This window comes from Neofelis nebulosa, chromosome 4, assembly GCF_028018385.1.
Source record: "Neofelis nebulosa isolate mNeoNeb1 chromosome 4, mNeoNeb1.pri, whole genome shotgun sequence".
In the NCBI taxonomy this organism is placed as follows: domain Eukaryota; kingdom Metazoa; phylum Chordata; class Mammalia; order Carnivora; family Felidae; genus Neofelis; species Neofelis nebulosa.
In genome coordinates, this window is record NC_080785.1 from 158,705,990 (window position 1) to 158,726,143 (window position 20,154).

General features: G+C 60.1%; 1 protein-coding gene across 1 annotated transcript in view; it reads left to right on the forward strand.

Moving 5' to 3' along the window:
• Nucleotides 1-761: 761 nt before the first annotated feature.
• The window catches only part of NOTCH3 (notch receptor 3), a 35,767-nt gene continuing 16,374 nt past the window's right edge, over nucleotides 762-20,154 (forward strand). Inside the window, exons 1-24 of the mRNA XM_058727658.1 lie at nucleotides 762-963; nucleotides 3,512-3,590; nucleotides 7,416-7,558; nucleotides 7,641-7,979; nucleotides 8,073-8,195; nucleotides 8,284-8,517; nucleotides 9,123-9,278; nucleotides 9,369-9,554; nucleotides 10,214-10,327; nucleotides 10,840-10,953; nucleotides 11,552-11,785; nucleotides 11,898-12,008; nucleotides 12,764-12,956; nucleotides 13,033-13,184; nucleotides 13,406-13,519; nucleotides 13,997-14,152; nucleotides 15,331-15,556; nucleotides 15,983-16,184; nucleotides 16,331-16,484; nucleotides 16,916-17,100; nucleotides 17,671-17,803; nucleotides 17,892-18,149; nucleotides 18,230-18,348; nucleotides 18,692-19,257. Coding sequence (XP_058583641.1) covers nucleotides 846-963; nucleotides 3,512-3,590; nucleotides 7,416-7,558; nucleotides 7,641-7,979; nucleotides 8,073-8,195; nucleotides 8,284-8,517; nucleotides 9,123-9,278; nucleotides 9,369-9,554; nucleotides 10,214-10,327; nucleotides 10,840-10,953; nucleotides 11,552-11,785; nucleotides 11,898-12,008; nucleotides 12,764-12,956; nucleotides 13,033-13,184; nucleotides 13,406-13,519; nucleotides 13,997-14,152; nucleotides 15,331-15,556; nucleotides 15,983-16,184; nucleotides 16,331-16,484; nucleotides 16,916-17,100; nucleotides 17,671-17,803; nucleotides 17,892-18,149; nucleotides 18,230-18,348; nucleotides 18,692-19,257 — 4,409 coding nt within the window. The 5' untranslated portion in view covers nucleotides 762-845. The remainder of the gene's footprint in view (nucleotides 964-3,511; nucleotides 3,591-7,415; nucleotides 7,559-7,640; nucleotides 7,980-8,072; nucleotides 8,196-8,283; nucleotides 8,518-9,122; nucleotides 9,279-9,368; nucleotides 9,555-10,213; nucleotides 10,328-10,839; nucleotides 10,954-11,551; nucleotides 11,786-11,897; nucleotides 12,009-12,763; nucleotides 12,957-13,032; nucleotides 13,185-13,405; nucleotides 13,520-13,996; nucleotides 14,153-15,330; nucleotides 15,557-15,982; nucleotides 16,185-16,330; nucleotides 16,485-16,915; nucleotides 17,101-17,670; nucleotides 17,804-17,891; nucleotides 18,150-18,229; nucleotides 18,349-18,691; nucleotides 19,258-20,154) is intronic.

The following is a 20,154-nucleotide window of genomic DNA, read 5'->3' on the forward strand; positions in this document are numbered from 1 at the left end:
CAGAGTGGGCTGCAGGGAGGCTTTGCAGCATGACTGATTTGGGAAAAGACAGTTGATCAAACTGAGCAAGGCTGAGCAGCAGAGAAGCTGTGAGGGGAATGGGTGGGGTTGGGGGCTGGGGTGGACCTTTGGGGTTCACACAGGGTAGTAAGGAGGAAGAGGGGTGCTTTCCAGGAGAGCTGAGAGTAAGAAGATGTGTGTGTGTGTGTGTGTGTGTGTGTGTGTGTGTGTGCGCGCGTGTGCACACATGCATGGGTCTCCTTCCTAATGTGTGTCTGAGGTCTGAGGCTGCAAATGCTGTCCCAGGCTCAAGGCCTGGCTGGGCCTGAGCTTTGGGTTTGTGTTTTATATCTTAAGTCCCCGTGAAGCTCTGTGCATACGTCTGCAATGGAGCAGGGTGGTTGTGTGCGCGTGAGATTCTTAGGACGTGCCTGGCCTCAGTTTTGGAGGATCTGTGGATCTGTGTTTGTGCCCTGGCTCTGTGTGTGTCCCTGGGCTCTGAGTGTGTGTTGGGAGCGTGGGTGTTCACGAAGCTGGTGTGTCTGTCAGTGTGGGTTCAGCCCACGCCTCACCGCATGGCTGGCCTGAATTTCCAAGGATCTGCGGGTCCCTGGCTGTGTGGGTGGAGGGTGGGCAGGGACCCCGGGAGGCCGGGCTGGGGTGGGGGTGGGGGGGCGGGGGAGCGCAGGGCCGGCCCCGGGGCGGGGCGAGCCGCCCAGGGCTGGGGGCGGGGCGGCCCGGCAGCCTCACTTTGGCGAAGTTGGCGGCGCGGAGGCTGGCCCGGGACGCGCCCGGAGCCCAGGGAAGAAGGGAGGAGGGAGGAGGGAGGGTCGCGGCCGGCCGCCATGGGGCCGGGGACCCGGGGCCGCCGCCGCCGCCGTCGCCCGATGTCGGCGCCGCCACCGCTGCCGCCCGTGCGGGCGCTGCCCCTGTTGCTACTGCTCGCGGGGCCCGGGGCTGCAGGTGAGGGGCTGGGACCTGGTGGTCGGGACTGGGTGGGTGGGTTGGGGGAGGGTAAGAGCGGAGTTTAAGGACCCCGGAGTCTGGGGCTGGAGGGCTGGCCTCGGAGCCAAGGACCAGAGCAGGGGCTGGTGAGCACAGGAGTCCGGGGGCTACGTGCCAATCCCGGGGGTGCAGGGACTCAATGGGGGGAGGGGACAGGGCCCCAGAGGTCCGCAGAATACGGGCCCGGGAGCGATCAGAGTGTGTGTGGGGGGGGGGGTGAAGGGACCCAGGAATCAGGGGCTGGGAACTTGAGGTGCAGGGATCAGGGACGCGAGATCGGGGGGATCAAGGGTATGGAGCACGCTCCCAATGCACGCCCGTCCGGAGTCCTGGGAAGGTCACGAACTGGAGCCTCAGGACCCCCAGGCTGGGGACCCCTCGCACAAAAGCCCCCCTACACACCCAGGGCCGGCCAGGCGGGGCGGGCGACGGGGAGGGGGGCGCGAAGTTCTCGGAGCTCTGAACTCGGGGAAAACTTCTCAGGCCGGAGCGCGGCAAGACCCGGAGCTGGAGTCGGAGCTGGAGCCACAGCGGCGCCCGCGCCCCTTTCCCCGCCCGCGGCCCCGCTCCCTCCCCCGGCCGCCGGGACCTGGCGGCCCCGGGACCCCGCCCCCGCGAGGGGAGGGAAAAGGAGGGCGGGGGGCGCGAGCCCACGTGCTCCGCTCCAGCGGCCCAGTCCCCGCAGCCCGAGCCCCTCCCCAGCCGGCCCGGGCCCCCTGCCCCTCCCCCTCCCCGCTCTCCCTTCCCCCGCTCGGGACAATGGCCGCGCCGTCTAGACACCCCCTCCCCCCCGGCCGGCCTCGCGCTTTCTTTGCCAGACAAAGCGGGACGGGCGGCGGGGCCAGGGCGGGGGCTGCGGGGGCGCACACCCCCAAGGGAGGCCTGGCCGGCGGAAGAGGGACACGGGCCGAGCGGCCGGGGTCCGGGGTCCCGGGGAGCCGCGGCGGGGCTCAGCGCCGGGAGGGAAGGGCCTCCACCGCCCAGCCGGGTGCCCAACCGGGCAGGATCGGGCAGGAGCTGCCGCCCCCGCGGGGCCGGCGCGCACACACATGGCCTGTCACACACTCGCAGGCACACACACAGCCCTGGGTCACACATACAGAGATGTAGACGTGCGCACACACACGACATCCGCAGACGTGGATACGCAGCTCACACACTGACATACGAACTCCTGCAATCACCCGTGTTCGTAGGTACCGTGGGTCACCAGCCCCGGGCCTTGCACACGTCGCCTGCACACATTGAGCACATGTAGACACGATCCAAGATATGCCCACACCCAGTTTATACATGCAGACAGACAGTCACATCCAACCCATACACAAACCCACCTGAGGATCCACAGGTCACACACAGGCGCACAGCTGTATACCCAGATAACTGGTTCACATGCAGGGACCCACAACACATCCAGCCTGCACATACATGCACAGGCATCTGGACACCCATGGACTTGAAGCACACACACATGTGGCTCCTCATGTGGCCCCTTGGGTGAGTTCACAAACACCCACCGGCCCCTGTCTGGGTGATAGTGTCCTGTCTCTGCTTGTCCCCTGAGGAAGGGGACACAGGCCATGTTGTCCTATTCTCCAGCTCACCTTGTTCTGTCTCTCCCTCTGTCTTTGTCATCTCTGTCTCCTCTCTGAGGCAGCTTGCTTCTAGTTTCCTTTTTTGTGTCTGTCTTTCTCTGTCTCCCTCCATCTCTCCTCTCTTTCCATCTATCTGTGACTCGTTCATGTGCACGCGCGCGCGCGCACACACACACACACACACACACACACACACACAGAGGCCCCACACCTGCCGTCACACACAACCCTCCACTAGCTCACACCCAGCCACACCCCAGACCAGTCTGGCAGGACAGTTAGACTGCCACACCTCAGAGGGACATAGCCCTCAGGGATGGGGACGCTGGACAGGGCAGCACATGTCTAGTGCCAGCCGCCCCTCCCTTCAAACCACACCCTGTCCCTGTAACACCCAGTGTTGGCTGTGCAAGGGGTACCTGCCTTGGCCCCTCTCACCAGAGCCCTGTTCAGGTGTGCCCAGCTGGAGTAGATGTCCAACATCGGGGAAAGTAAGAACCATGGGCCCAGGTCTCCTTACCCTGCCCTCTCCATTACCCTGGGATCTGGGCACACAGCCCCAGACCTCCCTTTAACACTCAGCACCCTCACTTCCTGCCTTTGCACCCCCCATTCTGGCAGCTTCCTGAGTCCCCACATCTGGCACGAGTCAGCACCTCCTCCTGCCCGCCCCTGCCTTGTGGTTCCCAGGGCTTGAGCGGGCAGGGACAGCTGCAGCCCCAACAGCTGGGGCTGGGGCGGGGGGCCGTGGGAACTGTGGGTGGGGGGGCTCCATGCCCCACAGAGACACCCCCAGCCCGTGGCAGCTGTTGCCTGGGGGAGGGAAAGATGGGCTGTGTCACTCTGAGCTGGGGTTTCTTGGGTGCCTGGCTGACCCCCCACTTTCCTTCGCCTCCCTCCCCCCACCACAGCCCCCCCTTGCCTGGACGGAAGCCCGTGTATGAATGGAGGTCGCTGCACCCAGCTGCCCTCCCGGGAGGCTGCCTGCCTGTGAGTGCCTGGCTCCGAGCCATCAGTGGGTCCTGTGTGGGGAGGTAGTCTGTCTTCTCCTCTGGCCTCTGTGTCCACCATGGGTGTCTCTACCATTTCCTACTTGTGTATGGCTTGGGTAACCTCTTGTTTCCCCACTGGAATCGAGCAGGGTTAAGAACTGAGTAAGGTTAAGAGCAAGGGCTCTGCAGGCCGCCTGGCCTGGGTTCAAATCCCACATCGTGTTGCTCACTGCCTGGGACTCAAACCCTTTAAACTTCAGCGTCCTTGTCTGGAAAACAGGCACACTAACACCTGCTTCACAGAGTTGTTGGCCGCCTGAGGTCACGCGTAAAGCCTCTGATGGAGGTAGTTATTATTCAATTAACAGATCTTCAGGGACCAATCCCAGTGGCTTGGCAGTACAGGGTACCCCAACTGGATCCTCCCATATATCAACATTTAGTGGTGGGGGCACAGTGGTGGGGGTCATGGGGGCACCATGACCTTGGGTTAGTCACCTCTCTCTGAATCTCGCTGCATCTGTGAAATAGGGGTGCTTCTTCATGGCTTGTGACCATGAAGGATTTCAAGAATTCGGTTGTTGGATCATACAAGGCAAGGCAGAGGGCTGGGAGGAGCAGAGCAGGGGCTGGGAAAGAACTGAGCCGAGGGAGACAGAGCTCAGTTTGAATTCTGGGCTCCGGGAGGGGCACCTGGGTGGCTCAGTCTGTTAAGCCTCTGACTTTGGCTTAGGTCAGGACCTCCAGATTTCATGAGTTCAAGCCCTCATCGCGCTTGGTGCTGACAGCTCAGAGTCTGGAGCCTGCCTGCTTGGCATTCTGTGTCTTCCCGCCTCCCTCTCTCTCTCTCTCTCTGCTCCTCCCCCACTCGCTTTCTCTCTTTCGTTCTCTCTCGAAAATAAATAAACATCAAAAAATTGAATTATGGACCCAGGGGTACCCTGAGCAGGTGCTTTGAGCTCTCTGAACCTCAGCTTTTGCATCTGGAAAATGGGGCAGTACTTCCTTCTTTATGAGGTTGATTTTGATGTGATGAACTCAGCATAGTGCTCAGCCTACAGTAAATGCTCCATAAATAATAATAATGATGGTAGGGGCTCAGGAAATAGGTGCCATAGAGGGCAACGTCTCAAGGTTATGGGGGAAATGCTTGATTCCTTTTATAATATCATCATTAGTAATAGCCCGTCACCTAGTAGCCATTATTGATTCATTAACGGATTCATTTATTCAAGAACATGTGTGCCAGGCCCAAGCTGGGTGGTTCTGGGGTGACTTTAGATCCAGGAGAGCCCCTTTGAAGTTACACACGTACTTTGACTGGAGCCCCACTTGGGCTCACCCAGGTCGGGGCTCAGCCTGGCTGAGCGGGCTCCTCGGGTTGGGAGTCTGCCATGGTGGGACGTGAGGGAAAAAGTGACCTTATCTGGAGCCACACTCCTGGGAGGCGGAGCCGCGGAGCTGAGCGCCTGCGCCGTGGAGCTCCGCACCTGGACTACTGCCGACAGGTGAATGCTGCCGCAGCTGCCCTGCCCCTCAACAGGTGAATCACCGGCTCGCGCGGCCGCCCGGAGCCCGGACTACCCGGGATGGAGCGGGCTCTCCCCGGAGGTGGACCGTGGGAACTACTCCCCACGGCCCCCCAGTCTCTTTCAAGATTCTAAATACTCGTATCTTTTCAGGGACGCCCCCATCTGTCACCCCTCCACGGATCCCCCAAACCTCTTCCTCGAAGTAGCCTCTCAAGCCCTGGTGTCTGTTTCCTAGCCCTCGCCGCACCCCCTTCCCTTCCCCTCCCGCCGACCCCCAACCAAGTCTCCTCTCCACCCCCCCCACCCCCCCCCGCCTTGGTTTCCCCCAAAGCCCAGTCAGTGGGGCGGGGCGCGGGCGGAGGCTGGAACCGGCCCGACCGGTCGGCAGGGGAGCGGGGCGCAGAGCGTGGGAACCCGCCCGGGGCGTCGGGAGGGGGGCCCGCGCGGCCGCGCCCTGCTTGGCGGTGGGACCCGCAATCCCGGGAGCCCGGCGCGGCGCGCTCCCTCTCGGCGTGCAGTCGTGACCGACGTCCTTGCCCTGAGGGTCTTTGGGGAGGGGTCTGGGAGCCGGGCCCTCCCGTCTTGACACCATCGGCACCCCTGCCCTGCCCTGGCCTGTTTCACTGGGGGCCAGGGTGGGGGGAATCTTGTGGGTGACGCTAGGGACTGAGTCAGCTGCCTGAGGCTAGCCCCAAGCGACTGGGACAAGCCAGAGGGAGGGACTGCGCGAGGGGTGGGCAGCGTCGGGGGCGGGGTCTGGGCCTTCTCACCATTCCAACCTTCCCCTCTCCACCCCCCCATCCCGTCCCCCTGCCCCTCCTATCCCCGCTTCTCCCCTCCCCCCTCCCCCGCCGGTGTCTCTGGAGGTTTCCGGTCTCAAGACCAACTGTTTTATTTCCCTCCTACTCAAGGTTGCCTTGGTCGGTTTGGGGAAGGGGCTGCAGGCTGAAGGACTCTATCCCAGTAAGAGGGCGCCAGAACTGGTGTCTACCTCCCCCTCCCAATGGCAGGAAGGGTCGAATGTGCCTCCAGGAAAGGCCAGGAGGATGTGGGAGAGTTAGGGTCTGTCCACACAGAGCTGTGGCTGTGAACTGCGTTGTGGCTTAGGGTCTGAATGTTCGCTAGGCCAGTATGTCCAACTGTGTATGTTTCTGCGTGTGTGTGTGTGTGTGTGTGTGTGCGCCTGAGAGGTTGTCTTCTGGAGTCTGAGACCTTGTGTTTCTCTCCGCCTGGAAGGCTCTTCCTCACACAGTACCTTCTGCAGTCTGAAAATATCCTTCTTGCCTTCCCTCTTCACTCATCTCCCTTATCCTGTGTCTTAGTTTCCTGGCTGCCATAACAAACCACCAAAAAGCTGGGTGGTTTGAAACAACAGGAATTTATTCTCACAGTTTTGGAGGCCAGAAGTCTGAAATCGAGGTGTTGGCAGCCAGTGTGTCCCCAGTGGCTTTGCAGGAGAGTCCTTGCTGGCCTCCTCCACCTTCTAGTGGTTTCAGGTGCTCCTTGGCTAGTGGGTGCAACACTCATATCTGCTTCTGTCTTCAAATGGCCTTTAACGCTTCCTCCCCGATCTCCCTCTGCCAATGGATTTAAGGCCCATTTAGAAAATCCGGGATGATCTCATCTTGATGTCTGTCACTTAGTTACATCCGCAAAGACTCTTTTTTCCAAATAAGGTCAGAGTCACATGTTGTGGGACATGGGCATTTCTTTTCTGGGGCCGTCGCTTAAAGCCCACTAAACTCTTGGTGGCCCTCCCCACCCCATGCCGGCATGTTATATAATTCATTATTTGTGTGTCTTCTCTTTGCCCAACTTGGCTGTGAGGATAAGGGGTGGGGGGGGGGCGACTTTTCTTGTGTTTGCGACTGCATTCCTTTTGCTAAGAACATAGTAGGTACTCAGTGAATATTTGTTGCATGGATGGATGAGGGTGCCTGTTCGTTGGGCTGTGTGCTTGCGTGTGTGTTTTTTTTTAACGTTTATTTATTTTTGAGAGGGAGAGAGAGCGCGTGCGCGCTCCCGTGAGCGCACGAGCAGGGGAGGGGCAGAGAGGGGAAGAGAGAGAATCCCAAGTAGGCTCTGCGGTCAGCACAGCTGGATGCAGGGCTCTATCTCACTAAGCGTGAGATCATGACCTGAACGGAAATCCACAGTCGATGCTTAACCGGCTGAGCTGTCCAGGCGCCCCTGCTTGGTGTTTCTGCCGGTCCTGTGTGTATCTGTGTCTGGGCTTCTCCTGCCCCATACCACCCTAGTACTGCCCGGTACTAAGCTATCTCTGCCCACAGGTGCCCTCCAGGATGGGTGGGCGAGCGGTGCCAGCTGGAGGACCCCTGCCATTCGGGCCCCTGTGCTGGCCGTGGTGTCTGCCAGAGCTCGGTGGTGGCAGGCGCTGCCCGGTTCTCCTGCCGCTGCCCCCGTGGCTTCCGGGGTAAGGGACGGTCTGGGGGAGGGGAGCCCAAGGCAGGCGAGGATGGGCATGGCCCAAGCTCACCCTCTCCTGGTCCCTCTAGGTCCCGACTGCTCCCTGCCGGACCCCTGCCTCAGCAGCCCCTGTGCCCATGGTGCCCGCTGCTCCGTGGGGCCCGATGGCCGCTACCTCTGCTCCTGCCCGCCTGGCTACCAGGGCCGCAGCTGCCGAAGCGATGTGGATGAGTGCCGGGTGGGAGGGCCGTGCCGCCACGGTGGCACCTGCCTCAACACGCCTGGTTCCTTCCGCTGCCAGTGCCCAGCTGGCTACACGGGGCCACTGTGTGAGAACGCTGCAGTGCCCTGCGCCCCCTCGCCGTGCCGAAACGGGGGCACGTGTAGACAGAGTGGCGACCTCACCTACGACTGTGCCTGCCTTCCTGGTGAGGGAGCTGCTCCCTGGGGAGGGCAGCAGGAGTGGACAGACAGCAGGCCAGCCTGGCACTGACCATCTTTGCCTTCTCTTCCTCTGCTAGGGTTTGAGGGCCAGAACTGTGAAGTGAATGTGGATGACTGTCCAGGGCACCGCTGTCTAAATGGGGGCACGTGTGTGGATGGCGTCAACACCTACAACTGCCAGTGCCCTCCTGAGTGGACAGGTGAGCCCCAGGGCCGAGAATAGCCAGGTGGCAGACCTTGGGTGTGCCTGCAGCCCGGTGGCTGGACTGGTGTGTCTGTGTGCCACAGGCCAATTCTGCACGGAGGACGTGGATGAATGCCAGCTGCAGCCCAATGCTTGCCACAACGGGGGCACCTGTTTCAACACACTGGGTGGCCACAGCTGTGTGTGTGTCAACGGCTGGACAGGCGAGAGCTGCAGTCAGAATATCGATGACTGTGCCACGGCCGTGTGCTTCCATGGGGCCACCTGCCATGACCGCGTGGCCTCGTTCTACTGTGCCTGTCCCATGGGCAAGACTGGTGAGTGGCTGTTTTCCTTGCAGGCAGCAGGGAGCCAGTGATGGTTCCACGGTGGGGGAAAGGATGGAGTCTGACTTGAGCGTTAGGATGATTAGGTTGGAGGCCAGCTATGGGGTGCAGGGTGAGCCTGGAAGAGGCCGGCCCACAGTCCGGGGCAGTAGCCATGGGAATGGAGAGCTATCCCGCGACCGAGGAGAGGGGACCTTTGCAAGTGGCAAAGGGTCAGGGAAGGTGTTTGGGAGGGGGACTTGGGTGTGGAGGGCAGGGCATGTCAGGGAGAGGCTACTGCAGAAACCAAGGCTTGAGGGTATAGAATCAGAAAAGGAGTCAACAAATTTTAAAACAATATGTGGGTGTTTCCAACTCATTTGTAAACGGATCAGGAAAAAGATACATAGAGCTTACGGTAGTTGAAGCTAGGTGGTGGGTGTATGAATTAGCTCTTCAGTACATTTGGAAGTTTTCGTTATAAATGATCGGGAAAAATAGCCTACTGGATACCCTGCAGGTTAATAGAAACAAAGCACAAACCAATATGTGGGGGATGTGGGACCTTTGGGCAGAGCTGGAGGGTCCGCCCTTGAACTCTGCCTGTTCCTTTCCAGGGCTTCTGTGTCATCTGGATGACGCCTGTGTCAGCAACCCCTGTCACGAGGATGCTATCTGTGACACGAACCCGGTGAACGGACGGGCCATCTGCACCTGTCCACCAGGCTTCACCGGCGGGGCATGTGACCAGGATGTGGATGAGTGCTCCATTGGTGAGGGGGGCGCAGTCTGAGAGTTGGGAGGGAGGGGAGAGGCAGGTCCTTAGCCACCCCCACTCACACTGGCGGTGCCTGCTCTTGCAGGCGCCAACCCGTGTGAGCACCTGGGCCGGTGTGTGAACACACAGGGCTCATTCCTGTGCCAGTGTGGCCGTGGGTACACAGGCCCGCGCTGCGAGACCGACGTCAACGAGTGCCTATCGGGGCCCTGCCGCAACCAGGCCACGTGCCTCGACCGCATAGGCCAGTTCACCTGCATCTGCATGGCAGGTGCGTGGGGGGTGTGGTGGGGGCGGAGCCTGAGGCTGGGGGTGAGCGAGGGAAGCCTGCAGACAGCAAGGAGCACCCCCCCACACACACAGTGACACTGGGTCTGCAATGGGACCCTGAGAGACTGAAGCCTGGAAGGAGGTGGAGGCTGGGCCAGAGCAGAATCTTTGTGCAAGGCTAGGGGTGTGGTCACATGGAGTCCTTAGAACCTCAGATGGGCTGGGAGTGGAGTCTGTGCCATAGGATCCACTGGAGGGTGGGGATGTAATGAGGGCGGGACCAGGGGGTGAGATGAGGGCGGGACCAGGGGCTGGTGTGGGTCCAGGTGGAGCCTGCAGACAGTCTTGGTGGGATTGAGGCCGGGCCCAAGGCTATGGTGGGCCCTGGGCTGGTGGCTGAGGACCCCGCATAGTCTAAGGACTGCAAAGGGAAGAGGGCAGTCTGACGGCAAGGCCCATGTGGGGTCTCATCATCCTTGGATCGGTGGGTGAGGGTCCACCATAAGGCCAAAAGCTGAATCTAGGGTTGGGCTGGGGGTCAAGGCCAAGCAAGGCTCAGGGGAACTGTCTAGAGTGGGAGAGGGAATACCTTCCCACTTGCTCTCCCTTTAGGCCAGAGGCTAACCCCCACCACCCTAATCCCCTTCCTTCACTCCTTAGGCTTTACAGGCACCTATTGTGAGGTGGACGTGGATGAGTGTCAGAGCAGCCCGTGTGTTAATGGCGGGGTCTGCAAGGACAGAGTCAACGGCTTCAGCTGCACCTGCCCCTCGGGTGAGGACCCTGGCCAGGGAGCCTGAAAAACACAGGTCCCTGCAGAGGCAAAGGCTGTAGGTTGGGAGCCTGTAAGACCATGTTAGTGGGCAGCTATCGTAACAGAAACCACATGCTATGAACACCACTGAAGTCAATTTATTGTTTTATTTTTACAAAAGTTTTATACCTTTTAGAAAATGTTTATTTATTTTTGAAAGAGAGAAAGTGTGAGTAGGGGAGGGGCAGAGAGAGAGAGAGAGAGAGAGAGAGAGAGAGAGAGAGAGAGAATCCAAAGCAGGCTCCAGGCTCTGAGCTGCCAGCGCAGAGCCCAACGCGGGGCTGGAACTCACGAACCACGAGATCAGGACGTGAGCTGAAGTTCAACACTTAACCGACTGAGTCACCCAGGCGCCCCTGAAATTAATTTAAAACGAAGTGAACAGTCATCCCACCCAAACAAGGCAGGGTTGGCAACGGGTGACTTCTCTGACCCGGTCTGGGCCTCTGCCCGTCCCATTCCCTACCCTAAGGCTTCAGCGGGGCCATGTGTCAGCTGGATGTGGATGAGTGCGCCAGCACACCTTGCCGGAATGGAGCCAAATGTGTGGACCAGCCCGATGGCTACGAATGTCGCTGCGCAGAGGGTGAGAGAGGGCCGTTGATAGGCCAGCAAGAGTCTGGAGGCGGGGCAAGGGAGAGACAGAAAGCAAATAACAGCCTTGGGGAAAACTTGGGGGCGGGGCTGCAGCAAGGCAGGACCTCAGTAGAGCCAATGACAGAGCCAGGGAGTGGAGCCAATGATGGACCTTAGCAGCGGTAAGGCTAGGGTTGGGGCCAATGGGTCTGGCAGATACTTGGTGCTAGAAGGTAGAGGGGGCGTGTCGCTCCCAAACTCCTCTATCCCCAGGCACTTCCCATGTGTCCCCATTTCCAGTCCAGAGCAGAGAGTGAGGCGGAACAGGGCTGGTAGTGTAAGGACTGGAGGCAGGGTACAGCGAGGGATGCGCGATTTATCTGTGGAAGTGTCTTGGCCAGGGGCGTGTCCTGGAGCCTGTCGCTGGAGGGAGTTAGGGGCGGAGCCTGAATTGAGCCCACCTCCTGCTGGTTAGCTGGGCAGGGCGTGAGGTAGAGGTGGGCCAGGATTGGGGCGGAGCCACGGCTGCGAGCAGGACCTTGGCAAGTGGGTGGAGCCTGATCCTCTGGTTTCCCGCCCCCCCCCCCCCCCCCCCCCCCCCCGCCCAGGTTTCGAAGGCACTCTGTGTGAGCGCAACGTGGATGACTGTTCCCCGGACCCGTGCCACCACGGGCGCTGTGTGGATGGCATCGCCAGCTTCTCCTGCGCCTGTGCCCCGGGATACACAGGCACACGCTGTGAAAGCCAGGTGGACGAGTGCCGCAGCCAGCCCTGCCGCCACGGAGGCAAATGTCTAGACTTGGTGGACAAGTATCTCTGCCGCTGCCCTCCCGGCACCACAGGTGGGGCTGGAGGCGGGGCTGGGGCAGAAACCGTATATCTGGAGGGGCACAGGGAACGGTGCCCCCGGTGGGGCTCAGTGGTGGCCAACCCTGCCATGTTCCCCTTCCCCAGGAGTGAACTGCGAGGTGAACATTGATGATTGTGCCAGCAACCCCTGCACCTTTGGAGTCTGCCGGGATGGCATCAACCGCTATGACTGTGTCTGCCAGCCTGGCTTCACAGGTGGGCAAGTGGCTGCCATGGGAAGGGGGTCTTTTTTTAATATACAATTTTTAAAACTGTTTTACTTATTTTTGAGAGAGAGGGAGAGAGAGAGAGTGAGAGAGAGAGAGAGAGAGAGAGAGAGAGAGAGAGAGGCAGAACATGAGTGGGGGAGGGGCAGAGAGCGAGGGAGACACGGAATCCGAAGCAGGCTCTCCAGGCTCTGAGCTGTCAGCACAGAACCCTATGTGGGGCTTGAACCCACCAACCTAGAGATCATGACCTGAGCTGAAGTCGGACACTTAACCGACTGAGCCACCCAGAAAGGGGGTCTTTTGGGGGCAAAGGTGAAATCACCCTATTTTTTGCTGAGTTTGCCCCTCTCTTTGCATATGCTTGTCCAATGAGATTGTCCACACTTAGTCCTGAGGTTATGCTCTCTCATTGGGCTGAGGGTGTCCCCGTATCAGCTCAAGGTTATCCTGGAACTTAGACGAGGGTGTCCGGACTCAGGGATGGGCATGTTTCTTCATGGGGCCAAAGTAATCCTTGGTGAAAATGAAGGTGACTTCATTTAAGTTTGGGGATGAGTATGATCTGGGGCAAGGCAGCTCTAGGTTGAGGAGGTGGCTGCCTAGTTTGTACAAGAGCTCGTGCACTGTGAAAATGAGATTGTCTTTGCTCAAGGATGTGGCCATGCTAAATGGGGCAAGGTTGTCTTCCCTGTTGGCACCATCGTCCTTGTCCTGGGATGAAGTTGCCTTCGTGCTCTCCAGGGCCCCTTTGCAACGTGGAGATCAATGAGTGTGCGTCCAGCCCGTGCGGTGATGGAGGCTCCTGTGTGGATGGGGAAAATGGCTTCCGCTGCCTCTGCCCACCTGGCTCCCTGCCCCCGCTCTGCCTTCCCACGAGCCATCCCTGTGCCCAAGAACCCTGCAGTCACGGTGTCTGCCACGATGCACCCGGAGGGTGAGGCCTCTCCCCATCCCCTGGTCCCCTGCCGCCTCCCTGCCCACAGGCATTCCCTGACTGCCTTTCCTTCCAGGTTCCGCTGCATGTGTGAGCCTGGCTGGAGTGGCCCCCGATGCAGCCAGAGCCTTGCTCGAGATGCCTGTGAATCCCAGCCCTGCCGGTCTGGTGGCACCTGCACCACTGATGGAATCGGCTTCCACTGTACCTGTCCCCCTGGTGTCCAGGGTGTGTGTCCCCCATGTTCCCACCCCAGGCTCTCCCTCCCCCCTTCTTCCTTCTCATTCCTTCCTGCTGCACTCTCCCTCCTTTACGTTTGCCTTTTTTTTTTTCTTTTCCTCTCCCCCCACCCCCAGGACCTTTGGAGGTGGGTATCAAGGTGGGGACCCTGGGGGGAGATGGGGACAAGGAATCTCTCACGAGTATCTCACTCTGCCTGCCCTCCACAGGCCGTCAGTGTGAGCTGCCATCGCCCTGTACTCCAAACCCCTGTGAGCATGGGGGTCACTGTGAGTCTGCCCCTGGCCAGCTGCCTGTCTGCTCCTGCCCTCCTGGCTGGCAAGGTACACCACCTGCTTCCTCCTCCTCCTCCTCCTCTCCTTCACCTCCTCTGCACCCTGCTGCATACTGAGTGGTGCTGGGGACCCAGAGGGAAACTTACAGAAAAGACAGAAGACAGAAAAGACTCTGTCTCGGAAGGGACCGAGCAGAACACAGACAATTGCAGCCCACGTGATCAGTTTTGGAGGAAAGGAAGGGATCTGGGAATGGGGAAGCTAGGACTCAGGTGGAGGGTTTGGGTGCAGCTCCCTGGAAGGGCTGACCTCGGTCAGAATGCATTCATTCACTACCCACTGAAATAAAGGGAAGGGGGAAGGCAGTTTGGGAACAGCACGTACAAAACACACAAAGGCTAAGGGAGCATGGCGTGTTCCTGCCTTCACCCATCTCGGCCTTCAGGTTCCTCCCGAAGGCCAGGTACTCGCAGACCCTACCCTGTACCCTCTAACCCTAGGTACTACCTTATTCCCCGTCCCCAGGCCCACGATGCCAGCAGGATGTGGATGAATGTTCTGGCCCCTCACCCTGTGGCTCCCACGGTACCTGCACCAACCTGGCAGGGAGTTTCAGCTGTACCTGCCACGAGGGGTACAGTGGCCCTTCCTGTGATCAGGACATCGATGACTGTGACCCCAGTGAGTTCAGGGGAGTTCCCGGGGCGGGTGCTGCTCTAGAGAACATGTTCTTTAAGCCCACACGGTGTGCCCAGCACTGTGCTTCCATTTTCTTTCTCTTTTTTATGTTAAAAAAATATTTTTTTTAATTTACATTTATTTACTTTTGAGAAGCAGAGTGAGACAAAGCGTGAGCGGGGGAGGGGCAGAGAGAGAAGGAGACACAGAGGCAGGCTCCAGGCTCTGAACAAGCGGTCAGCACAGAGCCTGACGCGGGGCTCGAACCCACGAACTGTGAGATCGTGACCGGAGCTGAAGTCGGACTCTCAACCGACTGAGCCACCCAGGCGCCCCTGTGCTTCCATTTTCTCTTCACTGTACTCTTTCCCCATTTTATGGAAACTGAGGCCCCGGAGAGGTCAAGTGATTTGCCCAAGGTCACGAAGCAAGTAGAGGGATGAGCTGGGATTGGAGCACAGGTCTGTCTGAAGCCCGTAGACTGCCTCTGGCTGTGAACAAGTTAACATTATGCGTTAAGTAGGACATAATAGGCCCCCAGGGAGTCCTCCAGGAGCATTGTCTGACAGACCGACAGTGCAAGTCACATCTATACTTAGAATTTTTCTAGCAGCCACATTAAAAAAGCAACAACAAAAAAATTAAGTTTAATAATATATTTTAATTAAATTAATATATAAAAATGTTATTTAGTTCGACATGTAATCAATATAAAATTACTAAGATACGTTTACATTCATCCTTTTTCTTTAATATTAAGTCTTCAGAATCAGAAATCCAGTGTGTGTTTTATGGCACATCCCAGTTTGGACTAGGTGCATGTTAAGGGCTAAATAGCCACATGTGGCCAATGGCCACTATACTGGCCAGCACTGGTCTGGAGGAGGCCTTCTGTGCTGTGCCCAGGAATTAAATAGACCCAACTAGCAGCGTGTGCTTGGCGGCTCAAAGGGACCTTTTGGTTCCCCCATCCCCTTCCTCCTTGCACATAGGTGAGGTTTCCAGATGAGGGAGAGGATGAAACCACAGAGGGGACAGAATTTGATCCTTCTGACCAAATGTGCCGCTCCCTGTTAAGCCTGGTTTCCTCCTGGTTCCCCTCTGTGAAAGGCATGGCTGGGTCAGCTTGGGCTGATGGGGGGGTCAGGTGTATGACCAGGCCTTCTCCCTTCGGACCTCAGACCCCTGCCTGAATGGTGGCTCCTGCCAGGATGGCGTGGGCTCCTTTTCATGCTCCTGCCTCCCTGGCTTTGCTGGTCCCCGCTGTGCCCGCGACGTGGATGAGTGTCTGAGCAGCCCCTGTGGCCCGGGCACCTGTACCGACCACGTGGCCTCCTTTACCTGCACGTGCCCACCTGGATATGGAGGCTTCCGCTGTGAGCAGGACCTACCCGACTGCAGCCCCAGGTGTGTGGGGCCTCTGCTGGGGGCTCAGGGACACCGGCATCGGATGGGGTGTGCAACGCGAGAGGGAATGGGGACAAGAAGGGGGTTCTCGGCTTGGCACCCACTTCACAACTCTGGTCCGTGATGGAGCAGTGTTCGGGAAGGGTCAGGGCGTCTGTTTGGAGGTCACCTTAGGGGACGCTGGTCCCCGACAGGGCCAGGCCACGGCGGGGCGGGGCCTCCATGTGGCTCCCACCTTAGCTCTCAAGGACTTGGTGAGTTGGGGCTAAGGGACAGGATCGGGGCAGGACCTCTGCTGGGGCTGCAGCTTCTGCTGGGGGTGGGCCTAGGGGCTCAGGGAGTGTGCCCCGACCCAGGAGGGGCCCAGAAGGCGGGGCCTGCGTGGGGGTGGAGCCTGACCCAGCCTGCGCTTCCCTCCCCCTCCAGCTCCTGCTTCCACGGCGGGACCTGCGTGGACGGTGTGAACTCGTTCAGCTGCCAGTGCCGCCCGGGCTACACCGGCGCACACTGCCAACACGAGGCCGACCCCTGCGTCTCTCGGCCCTGCCTGCACGGGGGCGTCTGCACGGCCGCCCACCCTGGCTTCCGCTGCACCTGTCCGGAGGGCTTCACTGGCGCTCAGTGCCAGGTGGGCGTGGCCACCGGGGACCCGGGGGAGGAATCTGGAGGGGCTGTTCTGGGGTAGGGGTCTGCCGGGACCCTGGAGAAGCTGGGTTTGCGGCTTCCAGGGGGGTCGTGGCTGAGAGGCTGAGACTCTGAGAGCTTCCCCTCCAGACGCTGGTAGACTGGTGCAGCCACGCGCCCTGTCAGAACGGGGGTCGCTGTGCCCGGAGCGGGGCCTCCTTCTACTGCCTTTGCCCTCCGGGTTGGAGCGGCCGCGTCTGTGACATCCGGAGTGTGCCCTGCAGGGAGGCCGCAGCCCAGATCGGTGAGGGGGAGCACAGAGGCGGGGTGTGGGGCTCGGGAGGGTGTGTGTGCACATACTTCTTGCTAATGTGAACCGAACACGGGTATGACAGGGCGTGTGGGCGGCATGGAGTGTGTGGCTGAGCGTTTGTGGATGCGCGACCTTGTGCCAGCTGGCCAGGGCCGGGATGGTGTAGATGCCTCTGTCACCACGAGGTAGCTGGGATGACGTCCGAGATGCTGTGTGTGACTGAGCCGGTGTGGGCAGTTGGGGTGTGGGTGTGTGTTTGTGTGTCCGTGACTGAGACGGTGGCGGTCTGGGCAGATGTGTGACGACACGATGGAATGTGTGTGAGACCCCGGTGACCGAGGTCAGCAGGGGTGTTTGGTGATGCCGTGAGTGGTGCAGGCAGGGAGGGGCACGCGTGTGCCTGACACCTCTCCTCTGTGCAGGGGTGCGGCTGGAAGAGCTGTGTCAGACTGGTGGGCAGTGCGTGGACAAGGACAATTCCCACTATTGCGTGTGTCCAGAAGGCCGCACGGGCAGCCACTGTGAGCAGGAGGTGGACCCCTGCTTGGCCCAGCCCTGCCAGCATGGGGGCACCTGCCGCGGCTACATGGGGGGTTATGTGTGCGAGGTAAGGGGCCCCCAGAGTCGAGGAGAGGGGAGCTAGTCGTGCTGGGTGTGTCTGCACACACTTGTGTGTGTCTGTGACCTGGTGTGGGTGTGGCTCTCTCTAGGCAGGTCTGGCTTTTTGCTTTTCTGTCTCTGGGTGTCATCTCGTGGGGCTATTTCTCCGTTGATCTGAGGGACTTTCTGCCCACGGGCTGTCTTTGTCTTCGATTGTGTCCTGGATGTGCCCCGTATCCCTCTGTGTGCCCTGTCTTTTTGGGTGTGAATGCACGTGCTGGTGTCTCTGGGCCTATGTGTCTGGGTGTATGTGGGTGTTTCTCCTGGGTGTCTGTCCTGTGCATTTGTGTGGGTGTGTCCCTCTCATTGGGTGTGCCTGTAGCCCTCCGTGTGTGGGTGTCCTCTGTGTCTGAATGTGTTCCGTTGTACTGTGTGCCTGTTTTCTGTTTTCTGCACACCGGACATGCCTCTGTGTGTTGGACTGTATGTCCTTTTGCACTGCAATCTCCGTGTCTTCCTGGGGATTATCTGTGTCCCCCCCGGGCTCAGTGCTGGTCCCCGTCTCACATCGCTGCAGTGTCCAGCTGGCTACACCGGGGACAACTGTGAGGGTGATGTGGACGAGTGCAGCTCCCAGCCCTGCCAGAACGGGGGCTTCTGCATTGACCTCGTGGCCCGCTATCTCTGCTCCTGCCCCCCGGGAACGCTGGGTACGCCGGGGACGGGGTTGGGGGACAGGATGGGAGGCTGGCTCTCCATCCCTTCCCGACGGCTCCCTCATCTTTCCCTCCCCCCAAGGTGTGCTCTGTGAGATTAATGAGGACGACTGTGGCCCAGGCCCACCCCTGGACCAGGGCCCCCGGTGCCTGCACAATGGTACCTGTGTGGACCTCGTGGGTGGCTTTCGCTGCACCTGCCCCCCCGGGTACACTGGCCTGCGCTGCGAGGCGGACATCAATGAGTGTCACCCGGGTGCCTGCCACGATGCACACACCCGGGATTGTCTGCAGGACCCAGGTGGGGGCTTCCGCTGCCTTTGTCGTGCGGGCTTCACAGGTAAGCGTGGGAGAGGTGGCTGCCCTGGGATCCGGCCCCTGTTCCTACACTGGCTGACCCACCAGCTCCCGCTTGTCCAGGTCCCCGCTGTCAGACTGTCCTGTCTCCCTGTGAGTCCCAGCCATGCCAGCACGGAGGCCAGTGCCGTCCCAGCCCAGGACCTGGGGGTATGCTGACATTTACCTGCCGCTGCGTTCCGGTAGGTCCCATCAGTGCCCCTGGGAGAGGAGTGGGAGCGTGGCCACGTTGCAGGACGTGGCTTTAGGGGAGAAGAAGTGGAAGGGAAGGGGGTTCCTGAGAAATACTGAAAATACCTGGAGACTGTGTGTGCGTGTTTTGGGGGATGGCGCCCCAGGCCTCCTGGGGAAGGCGGGGCTTATCTCCGCAAGGTGGGGCCTCCGATGGGCGGGGGAGGGGAGAGGTGTGGAGGGACCTGGGGAAATTGGAGCCTCAACCTTCTCAAGCCCTGACCCCCCATCCTCCTCTCTCTCTCTTCTCCACCCTTCCAAATCCCTCCATCCCCTCCCTTTCCCCTACCCCAGCCGTTCTGGGGCCCGCGTTGCGAGCGGGTGGCGCGCTCCTGCCGGGAGCTGCAGTGCCCGGCGGGCGTCCCGTGCCAGCAGACGGTCCGTGGGCCGCGCTGCGCCTGCCCCCCGGGACTGTCAGGGCCCGCCTGCCGGGGCTCGCGGGGGTCGCCGCCGGGGGCCGCCAACGCCAGCTGCCTGGCCTCCCCCTGCCTCCACGGCGGCTCCTGCGGCCCCGCGCCCCTCGCACCTTTCTTCCGCTGCGCGTGCGCGCCAGGCTGGGACGGACCGCGCTGCGAGGTGCCCGCGGCGGCGCCCGAGGCCCCCGAGGAGCCGCTGTGCCCGAGCGCCGCCTGCGAGGCCAAGAGCGGGGACAAGCGCTGCGACCGCGAGTGCAACAGCCCGGGTTGCGGCTGGGACGGCGGCGACTGCTCGCTGAGCGTGGGCGACCCCTGGCGGCAGTGCGCGGCGCTGCAGTGCTGGCGCCTCTTCAACAACAGCCGCTGCGACCCCGCCTGCAGCTCGCCCGCCTGCCTCTATGACAACTTCGACTGCCGCGCGGGCGGCCGGGAGCGCGCCTGCAAGTGAGCCCCTCCCGTCTGCCACCCGTTCGATCGTTCGCCTCAGTCCGTGTCTTCTCTGTCCCTGAGCCACACCTGCCCATCCACGGGTCCCGCTTCTCTGACTGTCCATTCATTTCCCCACCGTCAGTCCGTGTTTAGACTGAGGGACTGTTCATACGTTTGCCCCCTCTGTTTCTTGGTGTATTCTGTCTGCCCAGCCGAGTGCTGTTTGTCTGTCTGTGCATCTCATCTACCCAGCCACGTGCCACTGTGGTCTGTCCCTCCGTCCACACGTGCCATGACCTGTTTGTCCATCCGTGTGTCTGTGCGCCCTTTCTTTCTGCCTTTGCACTCCATCTGTCTCTCCCTGCGTCCTTGTTGTCCATCTTTGGACTTCGTTCTGTCCGTCCATGAATTCCTTTCATTCCTCCGTACACCCAAGTGTCTGTCTACGTCTCTTCTGGTCCATCCGTGGACCGCACCTGTCCACCCATCTGTCTATTCTTTTTTTTTTTTTTTTTTTTGGGACAGAGAGAGACAGAGCATGAACGGGGGAGGGGCAGAGAGAGAGGGAGACACAGAATCGGAAACAGGCTCCAGGCTCCGAGCCATCAGCCCAGAGCCTGACACGGGGCTCGAACTCACGGACCGCGAGATCGTGACCTGGCTGAAGTCGGACGCTTAACTGACTGCGCCACCCAGGCGCCCCGCATCTGTCTGTTCTTATGCCAGTCTGTGTGCCTCATCAGTCCATGCCCCTACTGTCTACCCAGCCCATCCTCTGCCCCTCTCTATTCATGAACTCTATCTTTCTGTCTCATTCCATCTGTCCATCCCTGTGCTCTGCCTCTTTTTTGTAAGTTTATTTATTTTGAGAGAGAGAGAGAGAGAGAGAGAGAGAGAGAGAGAGAGAGAATC